General features: G+C 49.4%; 1 protein-coding gene and 1 long non-coding RNA gene across 3 annotated transcripts; both read left to right on the top strand.

The window, feature by feature from the left end:
* Positions 1 to 479: 479 nt before the first annotated feature.
* LOC146756780 (uncharacterized) lies at positions 480 to 8666 on the top strand. Of its 2 annotated transcripts, XM_085524160.1 has the most exons (3): positions 480 to 902; positions 1008 to 2708; positions 8368 to 8666. In XM_085524160.1, the coding sequence occupies exons 1-2, from the start codon at positions 644 to 646 to the stop codon at positions 2690 to 2692; spliced, it is 1944 nt and encodes a 647-aa protein (XP_085380286.1). In that variant the 5' UTR covers positions 480 to 643; the 3' UTR covers positions 2693 to 2708; positions 8368 to 8666. The 2 variants fall into 2 exon arrangements, with proteins under 2 accessions (XP_085380286.1, XP_085380285.1); XM_085524159.1 differs by lacking the exon at positions 8368 to 8666 and having other exon boundaries at positions 481 to 902; positions 1008 to 2990.
* A 3203-nt stretch (positions 8667 to 11869) lies between these two features.
* LOC146756779 (uncharacterized) lies at positions 11870 to 13225 on the top strand. The gene is made up of 3 exons (XR_014937339.1): positions 11870 to 11973; positions 12881 to 12994; positions 13078 to 13225. It is a non-coding gene; the product is annotated as an uncharacterized LOC146756779 (long non-coding RNA).
* The last annotated feature ends 2580 nt before the right edge of the window (positions 13226 to 15805 follow it).

The raw sequence follows: 15805 nt of genomic DNA, 5'->3' as shown, positions 1-15805 counted from the left end.
GCACTGCTGGACCCTGCGCAGCGAGCGCTCTACCGGGACGTGATGCTGGAGACGTACCAGTGCGTGGCCTCGCTGGGTGAGAGCTTGTCTGCCTTTCCTCCTTGTTAGGGCACCTTTAACTGTGCAGAATGAGCCTCTGCAAGCTGGGCCTTGAATAATTGTCATGCAGCTACATATTGACTAACACCACAGTGCCAGCAAGAAAGGAGATACTGAGAAGCATGAGTTTCAGAAGGGATTAGTATGCACGGCACTGTGATCAAAGCTGCAGAGTCAGTGCTGGCAAGGAGGCATCAGCCAGGAGGTAGAAAACCAGCCCTTGTGTTGAGTGTTGCTTGGTGCCACCAGCTCCAGCTCACAGATGACTCCCTGAATACTGCTATGAAATTGAGGATTTTACATGCAATTGCCATCAACATTTTGATGCCTTGACCTCTGGTAGATTGTAAGAAAATAATCTGTTTTAAAGTTAATTTGAAAGAAAAAATATCCCTTCACAATGTTCAGAGATGTCAAAGCATTCTTTGCTCCAAGGGAAGCTGTAGGCGTGGTGTCATTCAGGCCCAAATGGTGGTTTCTCCTTGGGGAGGGACACAGTGGTGCTGATGACCTGTTGAACATATAAGAAAAATATCCCTTCATAATGTTCAGATGTCAAATCATTCTTTGCTCCAACATTCAGGCCCAAGGGGTGGTTTGTCCATGCGGAGGGAGACAGAGTGGAGCTGTTGAACAGGCAGTGTGCCAGCATGATGGAAATGCTCTCTTGTTCCCTGTTTCTCTCCCTGAAGCTCCATTTCCAGGCCCCAAGCCCGTGGTGATCTCCCTGCTTGAAAGTGGGGAAGACCCCTGGATCCCAGATGTGCGTAGCCCTGAGGCCATGCCAGGAGACCTCATCCCAGGTGAGATGGTGGAGGGAAGGGGAATGTTGGGGCTGTAAGAGCCTTCTCTGCCTGTGTTTTATGTTGGGCACCGTGTGCTATTGCTGCATTTTGTCTGTCATCCAGCAGCTGATGGGATCAAAAATGCAAAGGAGGTTCTGCAGAGAAGTTGTGTAGCAGATAGACAGTGGGGTCACATCTCTGCGGAAGAAATCAGAAGGGATGCCCATGAAGGCCTGCAGCATGGGCCGGGTGAGCACATCAAGAAGCCCCTGGGAAAGCGTCTGGGAATGACATTGAGGAAGCCAGTGGACTTCACCATAGGTCCAAAGCAGCCTGAGGAAACCAGGAGCAAGGATGCGTGCCGGATGAAAAAGCAGAATCCGTGCACTGAGTGTGAGAAAAGCTTTAAAACAGATTCCAGCATCACTAACCACCAGTGCATGCACTCAGCAAAGAGGCATTACGAGTTCTGTGATTCTGCAGAGAGCATGAAAAGGAGAGTCCACCCCACTGGCCAGCAGTGCATGTACACAGGAGAGAGAGCCTCCGAGTGCTCTGATTGTGGAAAGAATTTCACGGACAGTGGGAGCCTCACTTCCCACCAGTGTATCCACAGAAGAGAGAGAATGTACAAGTGCCCTGAGTGTGGGAAGAGCTTTAAATGTAGTTCTAAACTCAAAAGACACCAACGTGTCCACACAGGAGAGCGACCATATAAATGCCTTGAGTGTGGGAAGAGCTTCAAAAACAGTTCCAGCCTCATCTACCACTATCGCGTCCACACAGGAGAGAGACCATTTAAGTGTACTGAGTGTGGGAAGAGCTTTAGAAGCAGCTATGAATTGAAGATGCACCTGCGCATCCACACAGGAGAGAAACCATATAAGTGTTCTATGTGCGGGAAGAGCTTCAAAAGCAGTTCCAAGTTCTCCCAACACCATCGCATCCACACAGGAGAGAGACCATTTAAGTGCACTGAGTGTGGTAACAGCTTCAGGAGCAGCTCTGAATTGACGCTCCACCTGCGCACCCACACAGGAGTGAGACTATATAAGTGCTTTGAGTGTGGGAAGAGCTTCAAAATCAGTTCTGTTTTGAAGTGCCATCAACGCATCCACACAGGACTGAAACCCTTTCAGTGTCCTGAGTGTAGGAAGAGCTTCAAAAGCAGTTCTGTATTGAAATTGCACCAGAATGTCCACTCAGGAGACAAACCATTTAAGTGCCCTGAGTGTGGGAAAGGCTTCAAATGGAGTTCCAGCTTCTCTTCCCATCAGCGCGTCCACATGGGAGAGAGACCCTTTATATGTCCTAAGTGTGGGAAGAGTTTCAAAGGGAGTTATGATTTGAAGCGCCACCAGCGCATCCACACAGGAGTGAAACTGTCTAAGTGCACTGAGTGTGGGAAGAGCTTCGCCAGCAGTTCTTTTTTGAAGTGCCACCAGCGCATCCATACGGGAGAGAAACCCTATACGTGCCCTGAGTGTGGGAAGAGCTTCAAAAGCAATTCTGAACTGAAGTGCCACCAGCGCATCCATACAGGAGTAAAACCCTTTCAGTGCACTGAGTGTGGGAAGGCCTTCATAAGCAGTTCTAAATTGAAACTGCACCAGAATGTCCACTCGGGAGACAAACCCTTTAAATGTATTGAGTGTGGGAAAAGCTTCAAATGGAGTTCCAGCTTCTCTTCCCATCAGTTTATCCACATGGGAGAGAGACCATTTAAATGTACTGAGTGTGGGAATAGCTTCAAAAGGAGTTCTGATTTGAAGCGCCACCAGCACATCCACACAAAAGAAATACCCTGAAAGTGTCCTGAGTGTGGTAAGAGCTTCAAAGGGAGTTCTGAACTGATGCTGCATCAGAGCATCCACACAGGAGTGTGTCATTATGTTATCTAGATCAATCTATGTCCGTGACTGGGGTTAGCAGGCCTATGGGCTCCCCGCCCCCCATTAATGGGAAGGAAAAAGGGGTAGGGAGACGGGAGCTGGGCTCAGGGAAACAAACAGAGCAGCAGCAACAATCTAAGGTGGAGACTTACCTTACTAACTATGATGTTGGGATGTAAGATTACACAATATAATACAGTCTTATTGAAACTGAGGTCCTCTGGGATGTGTAGTTCTTCTCTGTGCTCCACATGATGTTCTGATGTGGAATACTGTCACGGGTTACTTAGATTTACCTATGCCCGTGACAGGGGAAGCCACCCCACACCCCCCCCCGGGGCCCGGAAAGGAGGGGGAAAAGGGGAGTGGGATAAAACAGCGACAATCTAAGGAGGAAAAACTTATTTTACTAAATATGATATCGAAATACAAGATAACACAATATAATATAATTAAGGCTAACAAAATCGAACGAAACAGAGAGAGAGAGAGTCTCCGAAAACCGAGAGGCCTACTGTGAACTCTAGGCGACACGGCTGGAACGCTTCCCACTCTCCGAGAAGTTCGAGAGAAGAAGGAGGGCACTCCAGCCTGGGAACGAGATTATATAGAGTCCTGGTCCCGTGACTTATTGTTACTCCTGTTGTTCTCTGGGATATGTAGTCTTCTTCTGTGGACTGCACATTCAATAGAAGTATCCATACTTTACATGATGTACCCTTCCGTTGCCAGTTATTTTGTTCCCACTGCTGTAACCACCCCCATAAGGCATTTGCCACCATCCATGAGTCAGCATAAAGATACAGCATTGGCCACCTCTCCCGTTCAGCAACATCTAAGGCCAGCTGGACAGCTTTTACCTCTGCAAACTGACTTGATTCTCCCTTACCTTCAGTGGCCTCTGCAACCTGTCGTGTGGGGCTCCACACAGCAGCTTTCCATTTGCGATGCTTCCCTACAATGCGACATGATCCGTCAGTGAATAGGGCATATTTCTTTTCATTTTCTGGTAATTCGTTGTATGGTGGGGCCTCTTTAGCACGTGATACCTCTTCTGCTGGTGATGTTCCAAACTTTTTATCTTCAGGCCAGTCCATGATTACCTCTAGGATTCCTGGACGATTGAGGTTTCGCATTCGCGCTCGCTGTGTAATCAGCGTAATCCACTTGCTCCAGGTGACATCGGTAGCATGATGGGTGGAGGGAACCTGTCCTTTGAACATCCAGTTCAACACTGGCAGTCGAGGTGCCAAAAGGAGCTGTGTTTCAGTCCCAACTACTTCGGAAGCAGCCCGAACCCCCTCATACGCGGCTAAGATCTCCTTCTCAGTTGGAGTGTAGCACTCTTCAGACCCCTTATATGATCGACTCCAGAATCCCAGGGGTCGGCCTCGGGTCTCTCCTGAGGCTCTTTGCCACAAACTCCAAGTGGGGCCTTTCTCTCCAGCAGCAGTGTAGAGGATGTTCTTTACATCCTGTCCAGTCCGTACTGGCCCCAGGGCTACAGCACGGGCTATCTCTTGTTTAATCTGTTCAAAAGCCTGCTGCTGCTCTGGGCCCCATGCAAAATCATTCTTCTTCCGCGTCACCTGATAAAGGGGGCTTACAATGAGGCTGTAGTTTGGAATGTGCATCCTCCAAAAGCCCACTGCACCCAGGAAAGATTGTGTCTCTTTCTTGCTAGTTGGTGGAGACATGGCAGTGATTTTGTCGATCACATCTGCTGGGATGTGACGACGTCCATCCTGCCACTTTATACCTAAGAACTGAATTTCCTGGGCAGGTCCTTTTACTTTGCTTCGCTTAATAGCAAAGCCAGCTTGTAGAAGAATCCGGATTATCTGCTCTCCTTTTGTGAAAACTTCTTCTGCTGTATCGCCCCACACAACAATGTCATCAATGTACTGCAGGTGTTCAGGAGCACCACCCTGTTCCAGTACAGTTTGGACCAACCCATGGCAAATGGTTGGGCTGTGTTTCCACCCCTGGGGCAAACGGTTCCAAGTATACTGAATGCCCCTCCAGGTGAAGGCAAACTGTGGCTTGCATTCTGCGGCCAAAGGAATAGAGAAGAAGGCATTGGCAATGTCAATGGTGGCATACCATTTGGCTGCTTTTGACTCCAGCTCGTACTGGAGTTCCAACATGTCCGGCACAGCAGCGCTCAATGGGGGTGTGACCTCATTCAGGCCACGGTAGTCTACTGTCAGCCTCCATTCTCCACTGGCTTTACGCACTGGCCATATGGGACTGTTAAAAGGTGAGTGAGTTTTACTGATCACTCCCTGATTCTCCAGCTGGCGAATCAAATCATGAATGGGGATCAAGGAATCCCTGTTGGTGCGATACTGCCGTCTGTGCACTGTCTTCGTAGCAATTGGTACCTGCTGCTCTTTTACTCGTAGCAGCCCCACAACAGACGGGTCCTCTGACAGGCCAGGCAAAACAGACAGCTGCTTAATGTTGTCCATGTCTACAGCAGCTATCCCAAAGGCCCATCGATACCCCTTAGGATCCTTGAAATGCCCCCTTCTGAGGTAATCAATACCCAGTATACATGGAGTCCCTGGGTCAGTCACAATAGGATGTTTTTGCCAGTCTTTGCCAGTGAGGCTTATTTCAGCCTCCAGCACAGTCAATTCTTGAGAGCCCCCAGTCACTCCAGAAATATGGATTGATTCTGTCCCTTCATTACTGGAGGGCATTAGGGTGCACTGTGCACCGGTATCCACCAGCGCCTTATATTCCTGTGGTTCTGATGTGCCAGGCCATCGAATCCACACAGTCCAATAAACTCCCTTTCCCTCCCCTGACTGAGGGCAGGGCCCCTCTATTGGTTACCTGTGATGACTGGAGCAACTCCACTGGTGGTTGGTATGTCTAGTAGTTCTTTCACCCGTGCTCGTAGTGCAGAAGTAGGCTGATCATGCCACTTCCTCATGTCCTCTCCACGGTCACGTAGGTAGCGCCACATGGAAACACGCGGTGCAATCGTACTGTTGTTCTTTGCTCGAGCTGGGAAGCGTGTGCGTTTAACAGCTGAGACTTTTGATGATGCAGGTGGGGAGTAGGACTGGACTAGTTTGATCAGATCCTTCATTAGACCTGGTGGCCCGTACGAGGATTGACCTTCATCAGTTGTTTCTGATACTATTACGGGATCATTACAATTAGTTGATGGAAACAATTTCTTGCACATTTCATCTACTCGGTTTTCTAGCCGTGAGATGGCAGAAACTGCGGCATGCAGTTGGGGGAGCTGCTGATCGGTGGTTTGAAGCATTATAATCAGCTCAACAACTCGGGGCCATCTGTCCACGAATCCTTTAGATCCTGATACCAATGACTGTGCAATTCTCTCTGGTTCCTTGTACTTGTGATTTTCTGCCACATGTCAGGATCGGCCCTCACTCTCTCAGGGTCAAGTTTGCTTGGATCAGGGCTGTACAACATTTTCGCCATGGCCAATTCCCTCAGGCGCTGAATACCTTTTTGGACAGTATTCCAACTATCAAATTTAGGCTTCAAAGCATCCTTATAGGGGTACCTTTCTCTCACGGCTTCTAACAGCCGCAAGCAGAGAGTGGCAGCTCCATCCGAACATCTGCTAATCCCTCTGTCGATACCTGCATCTTAGGCAATGCTTCCTAGTTGGCGAGCTTCATTACCATCTAGAGACAAGCTGTTGGCCCCGTTGTCCCAGCAGCAAAGCAACCAAGCAAGGATACCTTCATCTTGACGCCGTGTGAACTCCTTTCTTGAGCCTTGGATTTCAGTCAGCTTCAGAGGTCGACAATAGGTGATTTCCTCCTCATCATCAGTCTCTTCTTCATGCCTCTTGGTTTTTGCCTTTGCTTTTTTCGGTACTGCTCCATGCCCGGCACCTGGGTCTTCTGCTGCCCCCCCCTGTGCTTCTTCTTTTCGTTCTAGACGCATGGACACCCGTTTCCATTTCTTGCCTTCCACAGGGGCAACTGATATTGCTACTGATGCCTCCTGTGACTGATCAGAATTAACTTGGGCTTGAATCTCAGATCGGAAACTCTCTCTCTCCAGAATAGTATGATACAAAGCACGGTATGCATAAGCCAAACCCCACATAAGGTTTACCTCCTTAGATCTCTGACCCAAATACTCACTTAATTTCTTAGGGTCACTTAGGTGTTCAAGAGTGAAATCCCATGACACTGCGGGTCCCCATGCTTCTAAGACTTTTCCTAAACCTTTCCATATTCCCTGCCAGTCATCATTCTCTGGCTCTGGAGGAGACTTCCGCATAGAACGAATGCATAGGAACATATATGCATGCATTGATAGTGATAACATGAATGCAAGTATGAACCCTATCTCAGTTATTGAGAAGCGTGTGGAAATCTGAGAGTACAACCTAAATAAAAAGGGTTTTTTTAGCCTGTACAATGAATTAAACATGGTGGTGTTTGTAAAATTGCCTGTTCCATCTGGGATGCAAGTATTTGTAAAATTGCCTGTTCCATCTGGGATGCAAGTGTTTGTAAGATTCACAATTCCATCTGGGGTGTAGGTGCCAAAATTCTGACCATACCACATCTCGTAAAAGTACCAGGCAGGTGTCTCCATCAGTATCCACCTTATTAGGCTATATACCTGCACAATTCCACAACACCAAATTATGGTGTTAATAGTTGACCAATACTTTAAGAAGATCATAATTGCTTTCAATCCCTTAAACAGAGCAACTGGGATGAAGAGTGGATTCATAGCTGGCAGGCTCTGTAAAAGTCAGAGCTAGCTAGCTTTGCTCTAAGGGAGAAAGAAATCCCTTTGTTTTCTACACAAAAGTTAGATAGCAATGCTGAGAATGTACAGCAGCCCTTAATGTTGACAATTTGTCTGGTATTTCAAGGTCACGTTCTCCGTGAGCAGCTACGAAAAGATAACACTCCCCTAACGAAGCTCTTTAAGAGTAAAGAGAGAGTCGTTCTAAAAGCTAAAAAGCTCTATGCCCGCATTCTCCACCAAAAAATCTGTCATGGGTTACTTAGATTTACCTATGCTCGTGACAGGGGAAGCCACCCCGTGGGCCCCCCCCCCGGGGCCCGGAAAGGAGGGGGAAAAAAGGGAGTGGGATAAAACAGCGACAATCTAAGGAGGAAAAACTTATTTTACTAAATATGATACCGAAATACAAGATAACACAATATAATATAATTGAGGCTAACAAATCGAACGAAACAAAGAGAGAGAGTCCCCGAAAACCGAGAGGCCTACTGTGAACTCTAGGCGACACGGCTGGAACGCTTCCCACTCTCCGAGAAGTTCGAGAGAAGAAGGAGGGCACTCCAGCCTGAGAACGAGATTATACAGCGTCCTGGTCCCGTGACTTATTGTTACCCCTGTTGTTCTCTGGGATACGTAGTCTTCTTCTGTGGACTGCACATTCAACAGAAGTATCTTCTGTTAGTATTCTACTTGACATGATGTTATGATGTGGAATACTGATAGCAAAATTACAAAATTACAAAACCATGACAGATGATTAATTAATTATTAATTGATTATTAATTATTAGGCTAATTAACCCTAATTAGCTCTATCTTTTCTCTTTCCAGGTCCATATCGACGACGGAGCGACTTCCGCCCCCCCCTAATTAGTTAATTAATGATTAATTAATTAATGAGCTGCCATTAATTAATTAATCCATTAATCGAGGCCTCATTAGCACTTAATAACAGGGACCGGGAAAGGGGGCGGGGCTATGCAAATCAGACCAGTGGCTCATGAATATATAATCACATGCTAATGAGGTCTCAATGTTAGTTGGTTGGGCGTGGTGGGGTTTGACAAAGCCACGCCCCCTTCACTTGCATAATTAATTAATGCGCACACGTTAACAAAGCTGGTGCCCGATTGGTCGGCGTCTTGTTCTTCCTTCACTCCGATGGGGTTAATATGGGGGGGGGGGGGTTAATTAAGGCATTAATTAAGAGGTTAATTAAGGGGTTAATTATGGGGTTAACGAGGGTCGATGTGTTGCCGGGGGTGGGGGGGAGGGGGGAGATGATGGATGCGGTTGGATGAGAATAAAGATGGCGGAAGAGCGACAGGGTCTGGTGTTATTGCGGGGGATATGGGGTATATGGGGGGGATGGAGCCTATAAGACCCTATAGACCCCATAGGACCCCATAAAAATCAATAGGACCCCATAAGAATCACATAGGACTCCACAGAACTCATAAGTCCCTATAAGACCCCATAGGACCCCATAGACTCCATAGGACCCCACAGACCCCATAAGACCCTATAAGACCCCATAGGAACCAATAGGACCCTACAAGACCCCATAGGAATCAATAGGACCCCATAAAACCCCATAGAAACCAATAGGACCCCATAAGACCCCATAGAACCCCATAGGAACCAATACGACCCCATAGAATCCCATAGGAACCAATAAGACCCTATAAGACCCCATGATACCCCATAGAACCCATAAGTCCCTATAAGACCTCATAAGACCCCATAGAACCCCACAGAGACCCCATAGGACCCCATAGAACCTCATAAGTCCCCATAGAACCCCATAGGACCCTAAAAGACCCCATAGGAATGAATAGGATCCCATAAACCCCATAGAAACCATAAGTCCCTACAAGACCCCATAGGACCCCATAGGAAACAATAGGACCCCATAAGACCCCATAGGAATCAATAGGACCCCATAGAACCCAATAAGATCCCGTAGAACCCCATAAGACCCCATAAGTCCCTATAATACCCAAAGGACCCCATAGGATCCATAGGACCCCACAGACCCCATAAGACCCTATAAGACCCCATAGGAACAAATAGGACCCCATAAGACCCCATAGGAATCAATAGGACCCCATTAGAAGCCATAAGACCCCATAAGAACCAGTAAGACCTCATAAGACCCCATAGAAACCAATAGGACTCCATAGGAATCAAAAAGACCCTATAAGACTCCATTGACCCCATAAGACCCCATAAGATCCCATAGGACCCCAAAGGAATCAATAGGACCCCATAAGACACCAGAGACCCCATAGGAACCAATAGGACCCCATAGAACCCAATAGAACTCCATAAGACCCCATAGGACTCCATAAACCCCATAGAAATCAATAGGATAATTAGAAACCATAAGACCCCATAAGAACCAATAGGACCTCATAAGACCCCATAAGACCCCATAGAAACCCATAGGATCCCATAAGACCCCATAGGAATCAATAGGACCCCATAGAACCCCATAAGAGACCCCATAAGAGACCCCATAGGAACCCATAAGACCCCATAGGAACCAATAGGAATCCGTAGAACCCCATAGAACCCTATAAGACCCAATAGGAACCAATAAGACCCCATAAGACCCCATAGGACCCCATAGGATTCAAGAGGACCCCATAGGACCCCATAGAACCCCATAGGAACCAATAGGACCCCATAAGACCCCAACAGAACCCTATGGGATCCCATTAAACCCAATAGGATGCCATAAGACCCCATAGGACTCCATAGACCCCATAGGACCCCATAGGAATCAATAGGACCCCAAAAGACCCCATAAACCCCATAGGACCCCATAGAACCCATAAGTCCCTATAAGACCCCATAGAACCCCATAAGATCCCATAGAACCTCATAAGTCCCCATACAACCCCATAGGACCCAATAAGACCCCATAGGAATGAATAGGACCCTATAAGACCCCATAGAACCCTATTAGACCCCATAGGACCCCATATAAACCCCATAGGACCCCATAGGACCCCATAAGACCCCATAGGACCCCATTAGACCGCATAAGCCCCATATGACCCCATAGGACCCCATAGACCCCATAGAGACCCCATAGGACCCCATAAGACCCCATAGGAACCAATAGGATCCTATAAGACCCCATAAGACCCCATAGACCCCATAAACCCCATAAGACCCCATAGAACCCCATAAGGGGAAGGAAGGAGCCCCAAATTCCCCCTATTAACCAATCAAACGAAGCTTTTCCTGGTCTTTCAACCAATCAGAGCTCTCCTCCAGCCCTCATTTGCATACGGCTGAGGCAATAGTTACACAGCACTAACGGCTTCATCCTATTGGAGGATATAGGGTGAGACTATGGGGTCTATGGGGTCTTATAGGGTTTTATGGGGTGTATGGGGTCTTATGGGGTCTTATGGGGTCTCTATGGGGTCTCTATGGGGTCTATGGGGTCTTATTGGGTCTTATGGGGTCCTATGGGGTCCTATGGGGTCTTATGGGGTCCTATGGGGTCTTATAGGGTCCTATGGGGTCCTATGGGGTCTATGGGGTCTTATGGGGTCTTATGGAGTTCTATGGGGTCCTATTGCTTCCTATTGATTCCTATGGGGTTTATGGGGTCCTATGGGGTCTTATGGGGTCCTATGGGGCTTATGGGGTCCTATAGGGTCCTATGGGGTATCTTCTTCCTTTCCTATGGGAAGGGGAAGGGGAGGGGGAAGAGGAAAAGGAATAAGCCCATTTCCTTTCCAGCCACAACGCTACCCTGGAGGTGAAATCCAATGGGCGATGTACTGGCTGGATCCCAAGTGTTATCCGGATCGAGAAGCTCGCATCTTCGCTCAAAGCCTCCACGAGCATCAAGCCATAATGAGCCTGGCTTTAATCAGGATCAAACCCGGAGCGCTCCGGGTTCCCCACTGGCATTTTAATGCCAACGTCCATGGCTACGTGGTGCAGGTAGGCCGCAGCCTTTGGTTTTGCTTCCACTTCCTCTTTCTCTCTTCCACCTTTAAGAATATCCTTCCTTTTCCTCTATGGCTTCATTTAACCCTTATTCCCCTACCTTGTAATCCATTTACCTCGCGGGTTTACCCTAAAACCCTATAGGATTTCCCCTATATTCTATAGGGCATGGCATGGACCTTCCATGGCATTACCCTTCCAGGACCTTAATAGACCCCATAAGACCCCATAGACCCCATAAGACCCCATTAGACCCCATTCTTCCCCTTCCAGGACCTTAATACCCCCATATAATCCCATATTCCCCTTCCAGGACCCTTCCTTTAACCTTCCAGGACCTTTCTATCCCCCTTAGGTTCCCCTCCGGCACCATTTAATGGCGGAGTTTTCCACTGGGCTCCGTATCGACCTGCCAGGACCTGGATGGAACCAATGAATCTCATTTACATCCAGTCGCTCCTTCAGGTAACGCCTTTAAGCTGCCAGGACCTTGGAGGGGTCGGTTGCCAAATAGTGAGCCAATGGAATGCATAGGTGCCAAATAAGGAGTCATTGGTTTTCATAGGGGCCCATTGTTGCCAAATAGTGAGCCAATAAAAGACATAGGAAACCAGCGTTGCCAAATAGTGATCCATTAGGTTACACTGGAAAGCGTAGTTGCCAAATAGTGATCCGTTGGATTACATAGAGCCCCATAGCTGCCAAATAGTGATCCATAGAGTCCCATAGGACCCCATAGCTGCCAAATAGTCATCCATATTCCCCCGTAGAGCCCCATAGAACCCCATAGAGCCCCATAGAACCCCATAGAGCCCCATAACCCCCCATAGGACCCCATAGAGTCCCATAGCCACCGCATAGGACCCTATAGACCCCCATAGAGCCCCATAGAGCCCCATAGGGATCCATTAGACCCCATAGCCCCCCCATAGGACCCCCATAGAGCCCCATAGCTGACAAATAGTGACCCATAGAGCCCCATAGGACCCCATAGACTCCCATAGCCACCCCATAGGACCCTATAGAGCCCCATAGGACCCCATAACCCTCCACTGGACCCCATAGAGCCCCATAGCTGCCAAATACAGACCCATTAGACCCCATAGAGGCCAATGGGCCCCATAGAGCCCCATAGACCCCATAACCCCCCATAGAACCCCATAGAGCCCCATAGCTGTCAAATAGCGATCCATTAGCCCCCATAGCTGCCAAATAGTGATCCATTGGACCCCATAGGACCCCTACGACCCTCATAGACCCCCCATAGGACCCCCATAGAGCCCCATAGAGCCCCATAGACCCCCATAGGACCCCATAGACCCCCATATAAACCTATATAACCCTATATGATCCTATATATAACTCATTGCAGCACCCCGATCCTCTCACCATAGCCACCCTAAGGATCTTCCCTAATGAACTTGGCCAACCCCATTATCATCTTAACGCTAACGAGCTGGCTTACATCCTCCAAGGCTGTGGCAAGGTAAGGCCCTATATTATATATAGGGGATATAGGGGGGTGGGATGCAAATGAGGCTTAATGAGCTCATGAATATGCGAATGCAGGCCGGCCTGGTGTTGGAGAATGGGGAGAGCCTGAGCTTCGAGGTGGAAGTGGGGGACGTCCTATTCTTCCCTATGGGGAGCCAGCATTACTTGAAGAGCGGGTGCCCCGACGGGATCCTATTGGTGCTGGGTTATAGCACTGGGAATATGGTGGGTCTATGGGGTATATATGGGGTTCTATGGGGGTCTATGGGGTCTATAGGGGTCTATGGGGCTCTATGGGTGGCTATGGGGTCTATATGGGGTCCTATTGGATCCAATTGGGTCCTATGGGGTTCTATGGGGTCCTATTGGGTTCTATGGGGCTCTATGGAGCCTTATGGGGTCTATGGGGGTCTATGGGGCTCTATGGGGTCCTATGGGGGTCTATGGGGCTCTATGGGGGGTCTATAGGGGTCTATGGGTCACTATTTGGCAGCTATGGGGTCTATGGGGGTCTATGGGGGTATATGGGGGTCTATGGGGCTCTATGGGTCTCTATGGGGCTCTATCGGGTCTATATGGGGCTCTATGGGGTCCTATGGGGGTCTGTGGGGGTTTATGGGGTGTCTATGGGGCTCTATGGCGTTCTATGGTGGTCTGTGGGGCTCTATGGGGTTCTATGGAGCTCTATGGAGCCTTATGGGGTCTATGGGGCTCTATGGGGTCCTATGGGGGTCTATGGGGGGCTATAGGGCTCTATGGGGTGCTATGGGGTCTCTATGGGGTTTATGGGGTCTCTATGGGGCTCTATGGGTTAACAATTTGGCATCCCTGGCCCTCCATTCATTCGAATGGATCCCTATTTGGCAACTATGGGCCTCCGTTCATTCCTATGGAGCTCCATTCATTCATATGGCTCACTATTTGGCAGCTATCTGGCCCACCATTCACCTTAATAGCTCCCTATTTGGCACCTATGGGCCTCCATTCATTCCCATGGCTCCCTGTTTGGCAGCTCAGAGCCTCCATTCATTTTAATGGCTCACTATTTGGCACCTATAGGAACTCCAAACCCAGCGCCTCAATCGCTACTTCCGGTCTCTCCCGGCCGCCATCTTGGCTCGCCTCTTCAGTACGGATCTAGAAAAGACCCGGATGTTGCTCCGGGATTAATTAAAGCTCATTAATTAACGCTTGTAACTCATTAAACAGATGGCAACGCATTGATTGTATTGAGACGGTCCTCCAGGGCCATAGAGTTGGACGGGCTAGAAGAGACTTCCGGGTTTAGAGAGGCATAAAGGGACTTCCGGGTTCCGAACGCTTCCGAACGCATCCGAAGGTTTCCGAAGCCCGAAGAAACCCGGAAGTCGAGCGGAGCGGCTCCGAACTTGACCCGAGCGGCTCCGAGCGCTTCCGAGTGCACCCGAGTGGTTCTGAAGTCGATCCGAGCGCTTCCGAAAGGTTCCGAACGGTTCCGAAGCGTGAAGGAACAAGGAAGTCGCTCGTAGCGATCCCGAATGTCTCCGAACTGGACCCGAGTGTTTCCGAGCGTCTCCAAAGTCGACCGGAGCGCTTCCGAACGGTTCCGAATGGTTCCGAAAGGGTCCGAAGCCCGAAGAGACACGGAAATTGCTCGTAGCGATCCCGAATGGCTCCGAAGTGGACCCGAAGGGCTCCGAGCGTTTCCGAGCTCCTCCGAAGTGAACCCGAGAGCTTCCGAAAGGATCCGAATGGTTCCAAAGCTTGAAGAAACCCGGAAGTCGCTCGTAGCGACCCCAAACGGCTCCGAACGGCTCCGAACTGGACCCGAAAGTTTCTGAATGTTTCCGAAGTTGACCCGAGCGCTTCCGAACGGAACCGAAGCGCGAAAAACCCGGAAATCGCTCGTAGCGATCCCGAAATAGACCCAAGCGTTTCCGAAAGGTTCCGAACAGCTCCGAACCCGACCGGAAGCCACCTGTAGCAACCCGGAAGTCAACCGGAAGTCGCTGGGAGCGGTTCCGAACCCGACCCCAGCGGTTCCGAAGAATTCCGAAGGTGAAATCGAAGGAACCCGGAAGTAAACCGGAACTCGCTCCGAAAAGACCCGAGCGCTTCCGAATGGAGACGAAGTGGATCTCGGAGCAACCCGGAAGTTAACCAAAAGTCGCTTCAGAACAACCCGAGCGCTTCCGAATACTTCCGAAGAGAGCCGAACCGGAACGGAAGTGGCCAGACCAACCCGGAAGTAAACCGGAAGGCCCTTCAGAAGGCTCCTCCGGCAGCCGAACCGGCTCCGAACACCAGCCGAACTTCGGCTTTTTTCGGCTTTTTTCGGCTGTTTTCGGTTCCGGTACCGGGGATGGAGAAACAAGGGCGGGTGGATTGCCCGGCGTTACCGCCCGGGTGGAAGAAGGAAGAAGTGATACGGAAATCGGGGCTGAGCGCCGGGAAAAGCGACGTCTATTACTTCAGGTAACGGGGACCGGCCCACCGTTCCCTGGTGGCAAAGTCTCATCTTTTGTTGGCTCTGTGCTCCTCCCCTGGCTTTCTGCAAGGCTGCCATTTGCTGGAAGGCTGCTTCCATCAGCTTCTGACAGAAAGGAGACAAGAAATGCATGAAGAGCATCTCTTTGGAGGAGGATCTGAGCACAGCCAACCACAAGCTTCTGGTCAAGAGCAGTTTCTTCAGTTTACCGTTCCACTGCTACAGTGTTGTGCCACTTCTGCAGTGTCCTTTCCTCTCTCCTGCATCACACACCCTGCCCTTCCCTTCACGCGGCCCTATTTAGAGGCAGGTACCCACACCACAGCTCACAAGAGC

This window comes from Coturnix japonica, chromosome 26, assembly GCF_054131305.1.
Source record: "Coturnix japonica strain WE chromosome 26, WE-NBRP24, whole genome shotgun sequence".
NCBI lineage: Eukaryota > Metazoa > Chordata > Aves > Galliformes > Phasianidae > Coturnix > Coturnix japonica.
This window is presented reverse-complemented; position numbering and strand designations above follow the sequence as displayed.